At 33.8% G+C, this 17,878-nt stretch overlaps 2 protein-coding genes across 8 annotated transcripts; one reads left to right on the forward strand and one right to left on the reverse strand.

The window, feature by feature from the left end:
• Window positions 1–1,946: 1,946 nt before the first annotated feature.
• LOC145325105 (bifunctional protein GlmU-like) lies at window positions 1,947–7,067 on the reverse strand. 4 transcript variants are annotated; one of them, XM_080167971.1, is made up of 7 exons: window positions 6,921–7,067; window positions 6,325–6,421; window positions 5,388–5,454; window positions 4,987–5,007; window positions 4,244–4,282; window positions 2,634–2,716; window positions 1,947–2,122 (listed from the first exon to the last, which is right to left on the reverse strand). In XM_080167971.1, the coding sequence occupies exons 1-7, from the start codon at window positions 7,007–7,009 to the stop codon at window positions 2,084–2,086; spliced, it is 435 nt and encodes a 144-aa protein (XP_080024097.1). In that variant the 5' UTR covers window positions 7,010–7,067; the 3' UTR covers window positions 1,947–2,083. The 4 variants fall into 4 exon arrangements, with proteins under 4 accessions (XP_080024097.1, XP_080024105.1, XP_080024089.1 ...); XM_080167979.1 differs by lacking the exon at window positions 4,987–5,007 and adding an exon at window positions 5,115–5,135; XM_080167963.1 differs by lacking the exon at window positions 4,987–5,007 and adding an exon at window positions 5,179–5,199.
• Window positions 7,068–10,530: 3,463 nt separating this feature from the next.
• LOC145325131 (uncharacterized) lies at window positions 10,531–16,540 on the forward strand. 4 transcript variants are annotated; one of them, XR_013881403.1, is made up of 3 exons: window positions 10,531–11,668; window positions 14,217–15,331; window positions 15,861–16,540. XR_013881403.1 is itself a non-coding variant. In XM_080167990.1 (2 exons), exons 1-2 carry the CDS (start codon window positions 11,031–11,033, stop codon window positions 14,344–14,346), a joined length of 768 nt encoding a protein of 255 aa, XP_080024116.1. In that variant the 5' UTR covers window positions 10,531–11,030; the 3' UTR covers window positions 14,347–16,540. The 4 variants fall into 4 exon arrangements, 1 of the variants encoding a protein (XP_080024116.1); XR_013881404.1 differs by having other exon boundaries at window positions 15,909–16,540; XR_013881405.1 differs by having other exon boundaries at window positions 16,154–16,540.
• The last annotated feature ends 1,338 nt before the right edge of the window (window positions 16,541–17,878 follow it).

The following is a 17,878-nucleotide window of genomic DNA, read 5'->3' on the forward strand; positions in this document are numbered from 1 at the left end:
TTTTCAATTCTGTCAGGTAATTATTGAAAAAATCGATTTTTTTTAACCCACGAGAATAAAAACTTTGAACTTAATTTTATTATTTCACAAATAAAAAAATATGGGTTCATATATACCTTCAGAATCAGAAAAATATTACGAATCCATTGTAAGCAAAATTGAAAGAAAAAGTTTACAATATAGTATATAAACTACAATAAAAGGAATTATATGAAAATATCATATTATATTGTACAGGCAACGTCTTAATTCTTCAATTGAGTATAAAAATGGGAAGGGGGTAAAGAGGGGGTAAAGAGGGGGTAAAAAAGGGAAGACAATAGTGTTGTCTGAACAAAAAAAATAATTGGCCATTTCTTTAATTTTTTAATTTTTTAATTTTTTTCAATTTTGCTTACAATGGATTCGTAATATTTTTCTGATTCTGAAGGTATATATGAACCCATGTTTTTTATGTCTGTTTGAGAAAATATTTAGGTCTAAAGTTTTTATTATACCGAGGTTAAAAAAATAGATTTTTTCAATAATTATTCAACAGAATTTTAAAAGTAAGGTGTCAAATTAAAGATCTTACTATTTTTGTTCTTACTGGCCATTTTCTTCTTTTATTTTGTTGCGTTTTAGTACCTTAAAACCGACTTAATTATTTTTTTAAAAAACTTAAATTACTTAAAAAATAAGAGGTCTACAAAAAAACCGATTGCATATCTGAATTCTATGAAAAATTTTACATCTACTACTTACTAAAAGAACCAGCTAGCTATAAAAAAAAAAGTTGATACAACTTCTTTGCAAAAAAAGACCTGTTTTTAAAGCTCTTGTACCATCTCAATTTTAAAGATTTTTACAAAATTTGAATTCTAGTGTGTCTATATAAACCTGAAATTTACCCAAAAAAATGGGGGCAGTCTCAATTCTAACATATAATGGAAGAAGGTGTAGCAAGTAATTTTCCAAAGTAAAAATTGCCAGATTTCATACATAAATAATGGGGTTGGGCTGGAATCGATAGATATAGATATCCGGCTGATTCATAATTCTGGATATCAAGTATTTAGGGTTATATTGACACACTAGAATTGAAATTTCGTAAAAATCTTTAAAATTGAGATGGACAAACTTTTTAAAATCTGCAAAAAGACCGTTTTTAAAGCTTTTGTTTCATCTCAATTTTAAAGATTTTTATGAAATTTCAATTCTAGTGTGTCAATATAAACCTAAATACTTGATATCCAGAATTATATATCAGCCGGATATCTGTATCCATCCAATCCGGCCTAACCCTATTATTTGTGTATGAAATCTGGCAATTTTTACTTTGAAAGATTACTTGCTACACCTTTGTCCTTCATATGTTAGAATTGAGACTGCCCCCATTTTTTTGGGTAAATTTCAGGTTTATTTTGACACACTAGAATTGAAATTTTTAAAAAATCTTTAAAATTGAGATGGTACAAGAGCTTTAAAAACAGGTCTTTTTGCAAATTTTAAAAATTTTGCAGTGCTTGTACCATCGCAATTTTTGCATTACAGAAAAAATATTTTGCATGGGTCATTATTTTGCATAAATCAACCATATTATGGCTGGGGGCAAAAATTTTAACAAAATTTTTCTAAAACGGGACAGGGTAAATTGTGGGTGTTAATGTTCAATGGATATATTATTACTTGGATCTTGCAACAGATTATCATGTACTCTAACAAAGTGAACTTTGTAGCTGTCTAAAATAAAGGTCCCCCCATCAACGGTCCTTTACCCCAACGCCATCTACAGGATAGGCAAACTGACCAATAAAAGAAAGGGGAAATGGCAACCTAAATTGACGGCAATTTTCTAAATGTTCTTCAATTATTGCATCTAACTCCTTGCCATATTTTCTGCATTATAATATACTGTTCTTTTATCATTATAAACCGTTGTATAAAACTGAATAAAAACAAGGATACAAAAAATCTTTGGTTTATTTTTGAAAGCATAATATAAAATCATACAATAAACACGATAAATGCAACATAAAATATTTAATTTCTTATTGATTTTCTGTCATGGATGCTAACATCATTGTTTAGTCTTTGGCAGTTACTATGTTCGTTTCTGAATATCCAGTTCATCAAATCCAGTCCTTTTTAAAACAAATTCTTCATAATATTATCTTTTTAATGGAACAAAACTATTGCCTGATTTAACCCATTTACTCTTAACAAAAATCAATCAGAAATATATTGTTTCTTTATTGGCTTGAGGAGTCTTGTCAGAGAAAAATGTTTACAATTTTTGATAAATTGATCAAGACCATTTTACTAGGTCGTTTTTATTTAATCATTTATTTGAGATGGTAGCTTCACCCCCCGAAGAGTAATCACCATTGGAAAATTTAGCCTCCCTTCCCTTAAAAAAAGGCCCATAGAGGCTTACATCTAAGCCATTAATTCTTATATAAAAGTAATAGGATCCCCGTCTAAATGTCTGAGTGAACAGAAGGATCGTGGTAACCGCTAAACCATTATGGTTCTCCTTTTCAGTGAAGCTTCTCATAGGTCAAGGGGTAGGATACCACCACCCTAAACAAAAATGACCCCCCCCCCCAGAAAAAAACTTTGCAACCCAAAAACTGAAAATGTTATGAAAAATCCCTTGAATCAAAAGTTCTGTTGAATACTAGGTCTGTACACTCGCCGACAACTATTTCTGCTGTTGTAAACACTTCCAGGTTTCCTTAAAAAAAAACAATAAGGTTTACATCATCCCAGTGAGAGATGAGACGATGGGCAGTTTATTTCAAAAGTCCTCAAAGTTTACATAAACGTTTTCTTATTCAACTTTGGGAACATTTTCTAAATTTTGATTTATTTAGTTTATTAAGTTGAGTGTTCCAACGTTTCAACCACTAATTTTAATCTACAGAAGGGGCAATTTTGTGCGTCATTATTTGGGATGTACATCAATTTATCGGCTATTGTCTTATTCCTTTAGATCCTTGACATCATCTTTATATAATGATCTTAAGGATTGTTGGTTAATGTTATTATTCATCTAAGACAAAAGGTTAATAACAACCACCTAAAAGTTTTATAAAATGACTATCAATATTGTTATCATATTTCCCCTCAAAACTCATTCATTTGACCCGTGTTCTACTATGGATCAAATTTATATATATATAAAATTTATAATAACCATGAAAGTTTAATTATTTTATAAAAATTTGCTTTTAAACACAATATATTTAAATGTATTACTGTTACTGCGCTATTTGTGGACATAATTTACATTGTTCTTTTTTATTTTGACCATTTTAGTTAAATTTATATTCTGAAGATATTTCATACTATTTGTTAAAAAAAATAAGAATTTTTAACCCTTATGAAGTATATGCTTTAAACTCATGTTTAGATGTTTTTCCATTCTTTTTTTGGTAAGGGGTTAGCCCCTTATTTATGAATACAAGACAAATTCGTTAAATATTTAAATCCAAAAAGTGAAATGTATAATGACATCCTTGTCTTTGGAATTTTTTTTTTCTTTTTTTTAAATCACAGATGAGTAGATTTTAATCCATGCATAAAATACAATTTTACGGATTGTTTAAAGCAATTTAACAATCTTAAAATAGCAAAGCTTAAAATAAACAAATATACAATTTATAATTTTTAAAAATCGAAGCACTTCTGTAATAAGGGTTGGTACGTACGTTCGTCCGTCCATCTGGAACGGATAGCTTTTTGCGTTAATTTAGGAATGTTAGAATTGTCCAATCGATTTCAAACTTTGTATGGTGATTCCTGTAGTAGTTATGTACGATTTAGAAACGTAGCAACTTTATTACAGTTAACCAGAATGTCCGTATGTCCATTTTAAAGTTTAAACATGTCGATTTTTTTACTTTTTTAACGGCAAAGTTTAATTTGATATTATTATCCGATTGATCTGATTTTCGGAACACTGATTCCTAGGTCAAAAAAGTACAATGTTATAGGCAAAGTATCTCTATAATCAAGTCCTGAAGCATTATCCTGTAGTTAAGCACTTTTCAACAAATTTACTTACAATTTTGTTTCGACTTTTATACATTTATATTCTGAATTCTGATTATTCAGTTATAATGTTGTTTGTCCTACCGTTTCAGAGCTTTGCTTGTATGGATGTTGTCACACATTTTTACTAGAAGCTACTCTACAAATCTTGTTTGTAATGCTGGTAAACTATTGCAAGTTTTAAAAAAATATAAAATAATTAACTTACCAATAGCATGTCCAGAAATGGTTGAACCATCCTCTCTTCCTGAAAAAAATATCTCATAAATTTATGATTAAGTAGCGGGACAAAACTTCTCAAAATTCAGCCATGTGACGTCCTAAAAATGAGAGAGATGAGAGAAGTAGGAAAGAAAACCCCTAAAAAAGAGATGGATAATGGATAATCACTAGTCATAGTCAAATGGCTGATTTTGAAACACTTTGTCCCGCTACATGATTAAAGTATACTAAATTAACAACATTACAATAAGGTTATGCAATGGTTTTTGGAGTTGATAATGAACCTTCAATCATTTCAAATATATGAAAACCGATTTAATCCTTCCCAAAAGGCTTAAAGTATACTAGAGAATTTTTTTGCTTTGTACAACAAAACATAGAGTATAATAAGGTTTTTTGTCAAACCCTATGAAACAATTGAGTTCTTGTTTTTTAGGGAAGCTTTACATAAGTCTAGGGATGTATAGGTCTTAAAATGACTCTTGGCTAGTTATCTGTCACCTACCCCCACATTTGAATATAGACCTACTAGATGCTAGGGGCGTAGCCACAATTTAAACATAGAATGATAAATTTACATTCCTTAAAGTTATCTTTAAAAATATGCGATTAATATTAACTAATATTACAGTGTCCCCACTAGTGTACAAATTAATATTACCTAACACAATATGTATGTAGATGACCTCCAGCTCCAAGTGTCCCCACCAGTAAACAAATCAATATTACCTAACACAATGTGTAGATGACCTCCAGCTCCAAGTGTCCCCACCAGTGACCAAATTAATATTAACTAACACAATGTGTAGATGACCTCCAGCTCCAAGTGTCCCCACAAGTGAACAAATTAATATTACCTAACACAATGTGTAGATGACCTCCAGCTCCAAGTGTCCCCACCAGTGAACAAATTAATATTACCTAACACAATGTGTAGATGACCTCCAGCTCCAAGTGTCCCCACCAGTGAACAAATTAATATTACCTAACACAATGTGTAGGTGACCTCCAGCTCCAAGTGTCCCCACCAACAAATTAATATTACCTAACACAATGTGTAGGTGACCTCCAGCTCCAAGTGTCCCCACCAGTGAACAAATTAATATTACCTAACACAATGTGTAGGTGACCTCCAGCTCCAAGTGTCCCCACCAGTGAACAAATTTCCATCTTTTCATTCAGATCAACTGTGCTGTCCTAAAATAAAAAAAAATATATTTTGATAATGCACAATTTTCTAATTATAATGAATATTTTAAATTTACTTTTAAAACATAAGAAGGGATGGGACATTGGACTGTAAATTACACTCGAAACAGTAACAAAGGATGCAATTTAAACTTTTAAGTATGTTGATTATACAGTGGCTGAACTTTAGGGGGGTGTAATCACCCCCTTGGCAATAAAATAACAACCTTCTTTTTTTTCTGTATTACACCCACTCGAGTTTGGCTTAAATGGGGTATCAAATTGCACCCTCCCCCCCCCCCACATTTGCAAAACCCTGTGTACTCCTCTTCCTTAAAAGAAACAGTTAAGACTTAGAGCTGTCGGCTGAGCTGCATATCTGTTGATAGCCTTAGTTACACTTCCAACACAAGTCATTATAGACACATGACTTACCACTGTAGGCTGAGCTGCATAGCTGATGGTAGCCTTAGTTACACTTCTAAGACAAGTCATTATAAACACGTGACTTACAGCTATAGGCTGAGCTGCATATCTGATGGTAGCCTTAGTTACACTTCCAACACAGGTCATTATGAACACATGACTTACAGCTATAGGCTAGGCTGCTTATCTGATGGTAGCCTTAGTTACACTAACAATTTATTAACACGTGACTTACCGCTATAGGCTGAGATGCATATCTGATGGTAGCCTTAGTAACACTTCCAACACAAGTCATTATGAACACATGACTTACAGCTATAGGCTAGGCTGCTTATCTGATGGTAGCCTTAGTTATACTAACAATTTATTAACACGTGACTTACCGCTGTAGGCTGAGCTGCATATCTGAAGGTAGCCTTAGTTACACTAACAATTTATTAACACGTGACTTACCGCTGTAGGCTGAGCTGCATATCTGATGGTAGCCTTAGTAACACTTCCAACACAAGTCATTATGAATGGGGCTTGTAGGTTATTCTCTTTGGCATAACTAAAAAAGTTAAAACGTATTAATAAAAATATTTTAAATTGAAGAATGTTTGTAAAAATCTAAATTATGATCTTAATTGTTTCTTTTATGGTTACAGATAGTGAATGTAATATGACATTAGTCATGTAATCAAATGGTTGATTGTCAGTTGGGTGATAACCTCACTCTGGGCTTGGACAGAAAAGGAGACACTACTTGTCTCTTAGCTGCAGAACCCTTCATCTTCAAGAGGCTAATTTTAAGTTATTATGGGAGTTTATGCTTGAGAATGAATTTATTATAAATTGGATCATACACCAGATTATCATGTACTCTAAGTGAAACTTGTAGTTGGCCAAAAAAAAGCCCCCCCCCCCCATACATACACCCACTTTACCCCACCCCTTCCCCTTCTAATGGATGAACAAACTGGAAAATAAGTGATGTCCATATTAGCAACCAAAATTTAAGACCATTTTAACTCTGTCATAATATCCACGTATATTGAATATTAATTTACCTGAGTAATGATGATTTAATTTCCATACCAGGTTCCAGGCGGACACAATGGACCCGCAGGTTACTGCTTTCAAATTTGGGATGTGCCATTTTATATCTGATTATTTGAAAGGATAAAATGGGTAAGAATATTTACTCACACACTTACTTTGCCTAGAGGCCTCTAGGGACACATGAGGGAATGGAGGGTAGGGGAAGTTGACCTTTTACTTTTAACTTAAGTTTTTGAAAGGAAAAGGAAAGACGATGTAGTTGGAGGGGGGTGGGTATTTTACACTCGATCCCCTACAATAATTTTAAACTTTCCATAGACCATGATTTATTAACCCACAATCAATCAAGAACAAAATTTATTAAAAATCTAAAAAAAATCTTTGTTATCAAGCTTAACTCTAGTGTGTAACAACCCATTATGTCAAGAATGTAGATAAATTTAAATTTCTTTTCAATATTGTTTAAAATCTGATAAATTAGTTAAAATTTATCTGTTGAAAATTTCTTAAATTTCTATCATTGCAATAATGGAGTGAGACTTGTATGCCCTAATTAATCCTTCCTATTATCATTCTTTCCTCTCCAATATGATTTTATCTATTGCTTATTATCTTTTTTTTCTATCTTTTTGTCTTACTTATATGGCCTGTATGAAAACAATGTGTGAATACACATTACTGCATACCCTACTTTTTAGGGAAGAAATTTTGTATACATAATACTCATTTAATTTATTTATTATTGTTTTTTTTTCTATGTATGTACACCCAAGAATAATAAATCTAATCTAATCTAGACCTACATATAATAAACTTCGCTGTAAAGAAGAACCATATTGGTTCAGAAGATCCTTCGTTACAGACAAAAAGCTTACTACTTTATATAATAGGACTAGCGGTTTCTCCCCTAGCCTCTAATGCTTTGCCCCAAGAGGTAATTTTAAAAAAAAACAAAAAAAACAGTGTGGTGGATATTTTAAGAGACAGGCGGACAGAAAGACATCATACTACTTTATATAATAGGATAACTTCATTCTTTAGCACACCTTTTTAAAAATGTTTTAACGATAGCAGCATCGATAAAGCGATTTGTAGAGCATATTTATGTGCATTGGTCAACAAAATTGGTCAAGATTTTGCAAATTCACTACTCTAAAGATTTTTGAAAACTAACAAGGGGGAGGTCATTTTCTAGTAAATTCCGTAAAGGTGTGTGTGTTATAAGGCCTAAAAATAGTAGTAGAACGATAAGGTGCTCTATATATTTGTATTCCCTATTGAATAGAACAATAGGGAGCACCTTATCGTTCTACTACTATTTTTAGGCCTTATAACACACACACCTTTACACACCTTTACGGAATTTACTAGAAAATGACCTCCCCCTTTATTATGCATGAATTTAGCCGGCTAATTATTAGATTCAACTGAATAGCTTTCTCTTCTGAACATTTAATATTTATTCATTGCTACACAAATCACCTGCTATAAATTAGCTTAATCTATAATACAAAGTAGAACGATGTCTGTCTGTTTGTTTGTATGCTAGTGTACCGAAGAACCTCGCTAACCGCTGAACCGATCGGGTACTCCTTAACAGGGTAGCTTCTCATAGGTCCCGGGAAGGATTATAACTATTGTAGGGGAGGATGCCACCCCCCTACCCCCTCCAAATTAGATCTAAATTGATAAAATGGGTTTTGGAATTTATTGGGATCCCCCCTCCTCAAGTGCCCCTAGAGGCCTCTAGGGTTAAAGCCGCTAGTAATGTCATAAAAGAGAAATTGAGAGCAATTTAAGACACATAAAAATTAGAAAGCTAAACAGATGTAGATATATTAATTATAATGCTTAGTACTTTTGATATGATGTAAAACCAGGGACGTGCCCTAGTGGGGTTTAAGGGGTGTCAACAACCTCTTAAATTCAATAATATGTATAAAATTTGTTGCACCCGTTTAAATTCAAAGAAAGGTGTCAAAATTTAGCAGCATAGAAAAATTTTAAACGCGCTTCGCGCACCCCCAGGTTAACTCCTATAACTCCTATTAAAATCCTATATGCGCGCCTGAATAAAACTATATCATTTCAATTTCTTAAAGTTTTATTGCTGTAAAATATTCTAAACATTTCTAAAAGACTAAGAGTGTCTTGTTACACTTTGTATGTTGGAATTTATTTATTTCAATATTTTGTTAAAAAATCGCGAAACCTTTCCTTGGATCTCAAAAAAAATATCTTTGTATCTTACAAAATTTTATTTAGACAATATTTTAAAATATAAATTTATATGGTTTAAAAAGCCAAATTTAGACATTTAAAGACTTTTGGCCATACCTAATATTTAAAAATATTCATTTTTTTATGGGCTTATTTTTAAAAAAAAAATGAATAGTCAAGAAAAGTTCTAGATCCCTGCGTCTTAGTTCATTTGTTTTGACGCAACCGCCCCCCCTTCACTGCCTTACCTTCCTTTGCAGAAAAATATTACTCCGCTGATTTTATTTGGAAATATATTTAAAATATTAAATTATTTTGAAACTCAAATTTTTTATTAAAAATATGACTAAAAGTAATTTTGGGGAAAAGTATGTCATTTAAGTAATAAAATTGTTATTTTACGCAAAAACTATTCTTTTTAGTCGTACTGTTTCGAGGTTTAAAAATTGGCGTAACAGCTGTTTAGCTGCACTATGCAAGGAGAATTTTAGAAAGGGGAAGGCAAGAGATAGAGCAGCTGCAGCAATTGTATGTAAGCGATGTGTTAATGTATGTATGTGCGTTTTATGTGGGTTGGTGCGTAAAACGTTGAAAAAAAAATTTCTCTACTTAGGAGATGTAATCTAAAATAGGAAAAAAGAGAGGGTGTAAAAGAGTAAATATAAAAGGGGAATGTGTATGCCCGCATTACGCGATAGTTTACCTCCTCCTCTGAGAGTAAAATAGATGGCTCCTTTTATTTTACTCTTCTCTTTTCCCGACTCTTTCCTTTCATAACAAAATAGAACATAAGTACAAACCGACGGACAGGGTCGATAACCCCACTTTGTGAGAGTTATTGCTTCCCTTTGCATTTCCCCCAAAATTGGGAGAAAATGTAAAACAAGGCAGAAAAAGGGATGACAAAAGAGAGAGTAGGAAAAACCTTATTTTGGGGATAGGAAGCGAGCGAGCAAGCGTTTTGACTGTTTTGTCAGTTTGTAAGGAGGACGGGGTGGCTTATTAAAAAATATGATTTGTAGATTATAATTATTTTTACAATTTAAGCAAAAACGATTTTATTTGAATATTTTTTTGAAACCATCGGTTATTAACTTGAAATACCACATTTTTAACAAGTAATTAAAATCTAGTTACTAAGTTTCTTCAATAAAACATCTTATTTAAAACATCAAAATTTGTTTTAAGGATATAGTATAATTTTTTAAAAATACCCAAAAAGTATAATTTCTATAACATTTGAAAGAATATGTTACTTTGATAAAATTAAGGTATAAGTCTACAGATTATTAAAAATAAACTTCACCCCATATACATTCATCCTCGCCTGCACCGAACCGTCACGGAAAGCCAGTTTTTGAACTCTCTCTCTTTTTCCATTTAGGGCAAGAATTTTAGAGCACCGAACTTTTTCACTTTAAATTTAACACTGTACAAACTTATTTTACATTAAAAGAACATTTTTCTATCTTATTTGTGTAAACTCAATGTAGATTTTACATTAAAAAGTTTTTTAATATCACAAAAGCTAACAACTCGACCAACGAAATAAAAAAATTCGTTACATGAACAAACAACCCAACACGTCCACTAAAACTGTTGACTCAGCAGAGAAGGAGAGAAAACTTAGCCCCTACTATCACAGCTTAACAAAATTGTCCCAGCACGGCTGCTGCAAGAGTACTGCGTAATTGACCCTACACGTCTGGCAAGCTGCTACTCTGTTGGCCCAGCACGTCAGCCAAGCTGCTGCTCTGTGGACCCGTCACGTCAGCCTAGCTCTGCCTATCCTCCCCTCACTCGCCTGCTGCCAGGCGTACAAAGCACATACACTCTCTCTGTGAAACTCTATTTGTTATTTATAACAAAAAACGCTCAAAATTTCCTCATTTAAAGAAATGCCTGCAAAAGAAAATGTGCTTTTGCTATCAGAAAATGAAACTAAACTGATACGTAAGGACGTTGACCATTTGGTCCAAAACATCAAAGATAATTTAAAGTTAACTTATGAGGCTGTGTCATTTGAGAAGGGGGGAGCAGGGGGACCAACTAGTAATAATAATAGTGCAGTGAAGCAGGCAGGGTTACCAGGCGCCTGCTCTGCTGGCGACTCCCACGGGGGGCTCAACGTTACAGACTTCTCACGCCATCTCCTTTCACCGACCTCCACCACGGAATCCACGCTGATCCCGTCCTCGACCATGTTGTCGATGGCCTCCAGCATGGCCCCCTCTTCGTGCACACCCGCCGCTAGAAAAGCCAAAAGTTATTTAAGCTCGCGCAACAGCCGAGCCTCGCCCTACTTCATACCTGGTAAAGTGCAGTCTAGTTCAGCGGTCGGCGGCGGTTCGTGCACTGGCTCCGCCGGCAAGTGTGTTGACTGCAGCGACGATGGAGCCGGCGCGGGCGGCGGACCACACCGCGGCAAGAAGTGGAGTGTGGCGGCGCGCAAGCGCTATCCCAGCATGTCGGCAAACGGGTCAAAGAAGTTGGATCGCATGGAGGATCCCCTAGAAATGCTTCACGAGTTGATTAGGTACGATTCAATTGTTTGGTGTTACGGTTGAACAATTAGGACTTTAATAATGATTTAATTTGATTAAAATCGACTGTAACGTTAAGCCAAGAACAAGTAAGTAATCGTACCCGTACGTAAAACTTTAGTGTTTTTCTCGTGTTAAGCAGCCACAGGTAAATTTTTTATCTAATTTTATTTTCAGATGGAAGAACTTCTCTATGTTTAGAGTTGTATAAATTCTTTTAAATTTGTCTTATACTTGTTATTATGCCGGCTTTTTGTTGAGGGGGGGGGGGGGGGGTCGGGCTAAATGTAACACTTATTATAACATAAAATTTTTCCAAGTATTCCAATTTTAATTAAGAAAATCAAACCATTTTTCTAAAATCCTAAAGAAATAACATTATTTTTTTAATTATTATTTTTTTATCATTTGAAATTTGAGTTTTGGCAACCATGACGAAAAAAGTTTGCATTTGTGTGAGAATGTGTGTTTGGCTTTGTAAGGCAGGCTTAGTTGGGGGGGAAGGGAATGGGATTGGTGTGAGGGGGATAGCGTATCCTATTATTTACAGTGAGAGGGGGGGGGGGGGGTATGGAAATTTTCAATGTTATTAAATGGAAAGGGATTTTGCAGGGAAGTTGGGGATAGGTGAATGGATTAAAAATTGATTAATAATCTTTACTAATGTTCAACAGCTTTTAATGAAAAATCACCAGAAATAAGATATTAACAAATTTTTTTTTTCTAATTGTATAGTGTCCTACTTCTTTATCCCTGGCAGATATATTTATATATATATATATAAAATGTATATGTATGTAGAATGAAGCATGTTTTATAGTTCCACCGTCGGAGGGGGGAGATGGGTGGGTGGGGGGCGAGAAAGCCGGCATTTAACAGCTGTTCAATAATCTGAGGGGAATATACATATTATTTGGAGCGCAGCCACTCTATAATTGGGGTACATCTTGTCTGTATGATGACCCTTTAGAAAATTGTTTTCTATTCAGCTGAATTGTTATTGGTATATAGTGTAGATTAATCCTTTTATATAAAGTAGTAAACTTTATTTGTCTGTAGCGAAGGATCAGGATAACCGCTAAACCGATATGGTTCTCCTTTACAATAAAGCTTTTTATAGGTCTAAGAAAGGTTTCTAACTATTTCTAGGTTTATGGGGATGGTATCTCCACTTTCCCTAAAAATGCAATTTTTTGTTAAATAAAAACTTTAACTGAAAAAGGGTTTAGACTTGCCCTTCCTCACCCTAAAGGCTCCAGCTATTCTGATTATAAACTAGCATTTACCAACTTAAAATATCATAGTTTAATTTAGTGGCATGAATACCACAGCTATATTTTACTTTTGAGTACATATCTCTGCTGCTGCGCTATTTATGGTTATTTTGTTCTGTTTAAATCCGTGGTGGAGTATTTAATAATAATCGATATTAAAAAAATCGATGACTCACACACGTACAAAGTTTTCTAGAAAAAAACACATGTCTAGCTGGGGCGGGAGGCGTAAAAAATCAATATATATTCTTTGCATGACCTACAAAATAGTAGAAATGGGGGAATTCTAAACAATAATTTTAATCGATTTGAATCTTAGCTAACTTTTTCTTGTCTTATTAATCCATTTAAAATAGAACATAGTTCTTCTCTATAATTATGTTATGTCGCCCGTCTTTACATTTTTTGGAATTTTCTTGCTCTTTTTTTCTGATTTTACATGCATAGATTTATATACATTTCTAGCTAAAATGTCACATTCTGTGATTTGTTGACAATGTCTGCCTTAAAATTGAGCTCTTTTTTATATTATAAAAAAATGTTGGCTGAGTTTTGCTGTCCTACCCTGGACGTAATTGTCCTCGTTTGTTGAATGACGGAGAATAAACTTCACCAGTACGTGTCAACACAACCATCAGAGAAGCTTCACTCCTAGATCTGAAAGCATTCCCTCGCCGCGTCATACTAAAGACAATTTATAGTTTAGCTTCTAAACATTTTATTTGGTCACATAAATTTGCCTCTGTACATATTATTAACTTTACTACTCTATATTAAACTCTTTACCTATAAGGTAAGTTTTTATTTGAATACGCTAATATCTTAGCTTACAATTGTATTGCTTTACATTTACGAATATATATGCCTTCATTTAATATCGTACATATATTTTAATTCCATTAAATCACCAACTGTCTAATCCACTGAAATAGGCAAATGAAAGATATTTTTCCCTTTGTTTAGCATAAAGATTATTTGAATGTTTGTCTTCATTATAGTTGAATGTATTTAATTAAATCCTAGTTGTCTGTCAAAATATTCAGCATTATTAAAAGAGAGGGGGGGATAGGTAAGAATTTTACTTTCTGATGAGGAAATAATGCATAATTAAGGGGGAGGGGAGTTCTGAGACTTTTTGCCCAATAACATATCCTCTCACTCTTACGACAAAGCATATAATACCTGTTAACGTAAAAGTGTCAGACCCCCCCCCCCTCCCTTATTGCTCCTAGCACTATTTCCAAAACTTATTTATTTTTATTTTCAGTGAAGGAAATCTGTTGAAAGAGGCTGTGAGACGACTACAACTTGGACTGTCACCCAAAATACAGAGAAATTTCTACGACAGTGACGAGGATTGTCGCACCCCACCTGCCATCGGAGTCGGCTACAACTAAGAGACGGTCAGACAGTCCAGTCTCATCTACAGAGTAGCCACACCCCCTCCACTCCCCCATATCTCCTCCCCCCAAACATTCTTGTATAGTTCACTCTTTTTACTAAAGAAAAAAAAACATAAACACTCAGTGAAAAAATCAACGTTCAGAAAAAATACATAAAAAATTTAAAACAAACCAAAAAAAAGTTTCCAAAAAAATTCGTTCTGAAAAAAATACAAAAAAATGCACTTTGTGCCGAAGTCTAGATGCGTAGCTAGATTATTGAATGTGTACTTTTACTTCTACCAAAATGGTGTTCGTGTGCGTGTGAGTATTGTACACAACAAATCCTGTTGCTGGGTCCTGTTCCAATTTGGAACTCTCCTGTTATACCTACAAGAAGTTGTCGCTGACGCGCGTGATGCGCGCGCGCTATTCTGCGCCAGTCAATCACCTAACAAATGTAAATAAAGCTCCCTAACATTGAAGCTGTACCCGTGATAAACCACAGCTGTACCACCCTCAGACTGGCCGGCAGGCGTAGCCGCCGCCGCGAAACCGTGAACTGGACCTGTCCTTGTCCCACCTAACCAGCAAGTTAACTCCTTGTTTGAATCATCAGCCTATACACAGAGTGGAGTGTTTTAGATAACCATCTAATGTTAATTGAGCCGAAACTAATTTTAAAAAACCATCGCCATAAACTCAAAGCTTAGCCCGCTTATTTCAGCTGCCAATCAGCCAGCTAGTACGATGTGTTACTCTCCTCCTTTACTATACATACAAACCATGAGCTTTATTTTATTGATTTACTTCCGTGAAGTGAGTTTCGGCTGATTGATAACACTAACTCTCTGCTCCACATTCAGCTTGTGTCAAATTATGATAAGAAATCCTGATAAACCCTCATAATATATCAACATGAACATTACAAATTGGGTTATACACATTAAACCAACCCTTAAAAAAAAGTTTAAATAATGTTACATAATATAATTTTGAGGTTATTATTTTATATGGCAATTAAGCTGGAAAATATACAGGGTTGTATATTTTTATTTGTAAACATAAAAAAGCCATAAAAAAATTTGAAAAACATACAACCCCTGTTTATTGTTAAACTGTGTAAAAAAATGTATTCAAACAAACTTCCTTATTTTCAGTTCTTTCAAAGCCACTGACCTCCAAATTCTCATTATTCTCAAACTCCCCACCCCCCTTTCATATCTCCTTTTTTTTTTGCAGGCTTTTGGCGTTTATTGTTAATACACACACCCCCTCTCTCTCATTTTTTCTTTATAACGTATATTAGCATTCATCCTGAATATTTGAATATGCATGGTTTTATATATAATGTGTTTGTTCAACTTGTAGAAATATTAATAAGACTGGAATTTAAGAACAAACACAAAAAACCGCTTTATGATAATACTATAATTACCATGCATTCAAAAACATATGATTAGTTTAATTATTTAAACACTTTTCTTCCACCTATACATATTTACATTTTTCCTTTTTCCTATTTATAGAAATAATAACACAATTTATGTATAAAAATTGAATTATTAAAAAAAAAGTCTGGTCACTCTTCTGTTAGCAGAGGTGCCAGATTAGAGAAAATTCATGCAGTTGTAGACGTTTCAATGTAATATTATTATTATTATAGTAAATGTACTATGTTATGATCATTCAAACCTTCCCCCCTCCACCCACAATTTACACCTAATCTTGCTCTAAAAATTGTCATATTTCTCAAGATTTTTCTTAGACGCCTGGCATACTTATTTCTTTCAAATCTTGTGATTTAATATGGCAATTTTAGAGTTTATTAATATTTAAAGACTTGTAATTTTATTGTTGAAATAGATTTGAAATTTTGAGACCATATTCCTCCTCCTATATACACATTTTAATAATTTCAAGAAATGGTCGCAAATAAAGTAACAAAAAATCAAGTAAAATATGTTTTTATTTGAACAAGAACTGCTAATTCGCAAAATGATCTCATAATCATAACATTTTTTTGTTTGTATTGAATGTTTTACTGTGCGTGTGTGTGGACACCCCCCCTTGGCCCCCTTGCCACTTATGTGGTGGGGGCGCGAGGGGGTGCCCACACAATATTACTGGATTCAGAATTATGCCAATTTAGTGGCAACACTATTAGTTCATTTCTATCGGTAATGAAATAAAACTGTTCAAGAAATAATATTTGTTCATTAATTTTTATTTAACAAGGATAATGATATCTATAAAAGCGAAGAACTTGTACTTTGTACTTATCCATTTTTATCCTTCCTATTAATTAAAATTTTTTTCTGCCTCAATACGAGATAAAATAAAACTGTTGAGTGAAACATCTTGATTTTAGGCTTATCAGAATAGAAATATTGTTAAATTAATCAATTAAAGAAGGACGCGCGTTATTATTATGTGGTAACACTATTTGTACTATTACAATGTTAAGAAAGGAGTTTTTAAAAAGTAGGCGATGTTTGAAGCACTGCTACTCTATGACTCTTAATTAGTTCGTTTTTCTGATTGTTCAGGTTGGGTGTTTGAATGTTACGCCGATTAGATTAACTATGATCGGTCTTAACGACTGAGGTTCTAACAAATTGTATTTTGATTCCTTTGATGATTAGGAAGGAGATTATAAGCGTATCATCTTAAAACTACGGCTGTAAGGGTGAAAACGTAAATTCTGAATTTTGAGCCTACTTTTCAATTCGTTAGACTTGTTTTCTGAGTGCTACTCTCAACACACTTCATGCTGTTCGTATGTGTTAAGTCAGTCTTAATTTGTCTAGTTTCGCTTTAATGTCGGGCTTGTTGGACAAAAATTTTCCTATCTACATACTATACATGGTTGAGCAATGTCTATTTGAAGCTTTAAATCTCGCTAACTGCTTGACTAAGAAGGGAAATCCTTCACGAAAATGTTGCCTCATTCTAATAAAAAAAGCCTCGAGGCAAGGGGCAAAGCCACTAATTTAATTTAAAAGTACAACAATTTTGTATTGATCATGGCCTAGAAGCTTTAATGAATAAATGGGAAGGTTGAAATAATTTTGCCCAGGCATTAGAGTAAAACACTAGAGGGAGAAAGGGTCAAATAAGTGTATCTCCCCATCGCACTGTCCGTGTTATAACTCTCAATTGGGTCATTGAAAAACAACCAATGGTGTTATATGTTTCAGCACTGCCAAGTAGCAGAAAAAAAGGTCATTGAAAAAGTGAGGGAGGTAATACATCTATAATGTAGATATATTGTCCAGGCTAAAATTAGTTAACATCATGCTATTATACAATGATACAAGGACAATTTGGTTCATTAGTAGCGCAGCAATAACTATATTCTTAACCCTTAACGGTCGGGTCCCTTCAACGCCCCCCCCCCCCTCCGACTGTTAAGGGTTAATGGAATAAGGGGAACTGTGTCAACAGATCTATAGTATAGATGTATATACAGATAACCTGCTCCACTTTTCCAATGACCTTTTTTGTCTGCTAGCAAATTGTTTTCTGCTACTTGGCTGTGTTAATA

The sequence above is a fragment of the Acartia tonsa genome, chromosome 1 (assembly GCF_053477335.1).
Source record: "Acartia tonsa isolate MP-2025a chromosome 1, ASM5347733v1, whole genome shotgun sequence".
Lineage (NCBI taxonomy): Eukaryota > Metazoa > Arthropoda > Copepoda > Calanoida > Acartiidae > Acartia > Acartia tonsa.

Excerpts from the sequence above, each read along its gene's own strand:
- LOC145325105 (XM_080167971.1), bottom strand. The coding sequence starts at position 7,009 with ATGGCACATCCCAAATTTGAAAGCAGTAACCTGCGGGTCCATTGTGTC. Across the intron at positions 6,422-6,920 it reads ATTAAATCATCATTACTCAG|TTATGCCAAAGAGAATAACC; the intron begins GTAAATTAATAT and ends TAACTTTTTTAG. Across the intron at positions 5,455-6,324 it reads ATGCAGCTCAGCCTACAGCG|GACAGCACAGTTGATCTGAA; the intron begins GTAAGTCACGTG and ends TTTTTATTTTAG.
- LOC145325131 (XM_080167990.1), top strand. The coding sequence starts at position 11,031 with ATGCCTGCAAAAGAAAATGTGCTTTTGCTATCAGAAAATGAAACTAAA. Across the intron at positions 11,669-14,216 it reads ATGCTTCACGAGTTGATTAG|TGAAGGAAATCTGTTGAAAG; the intron begins GTACGATTCAAT and ends TTTTATTTTCAG.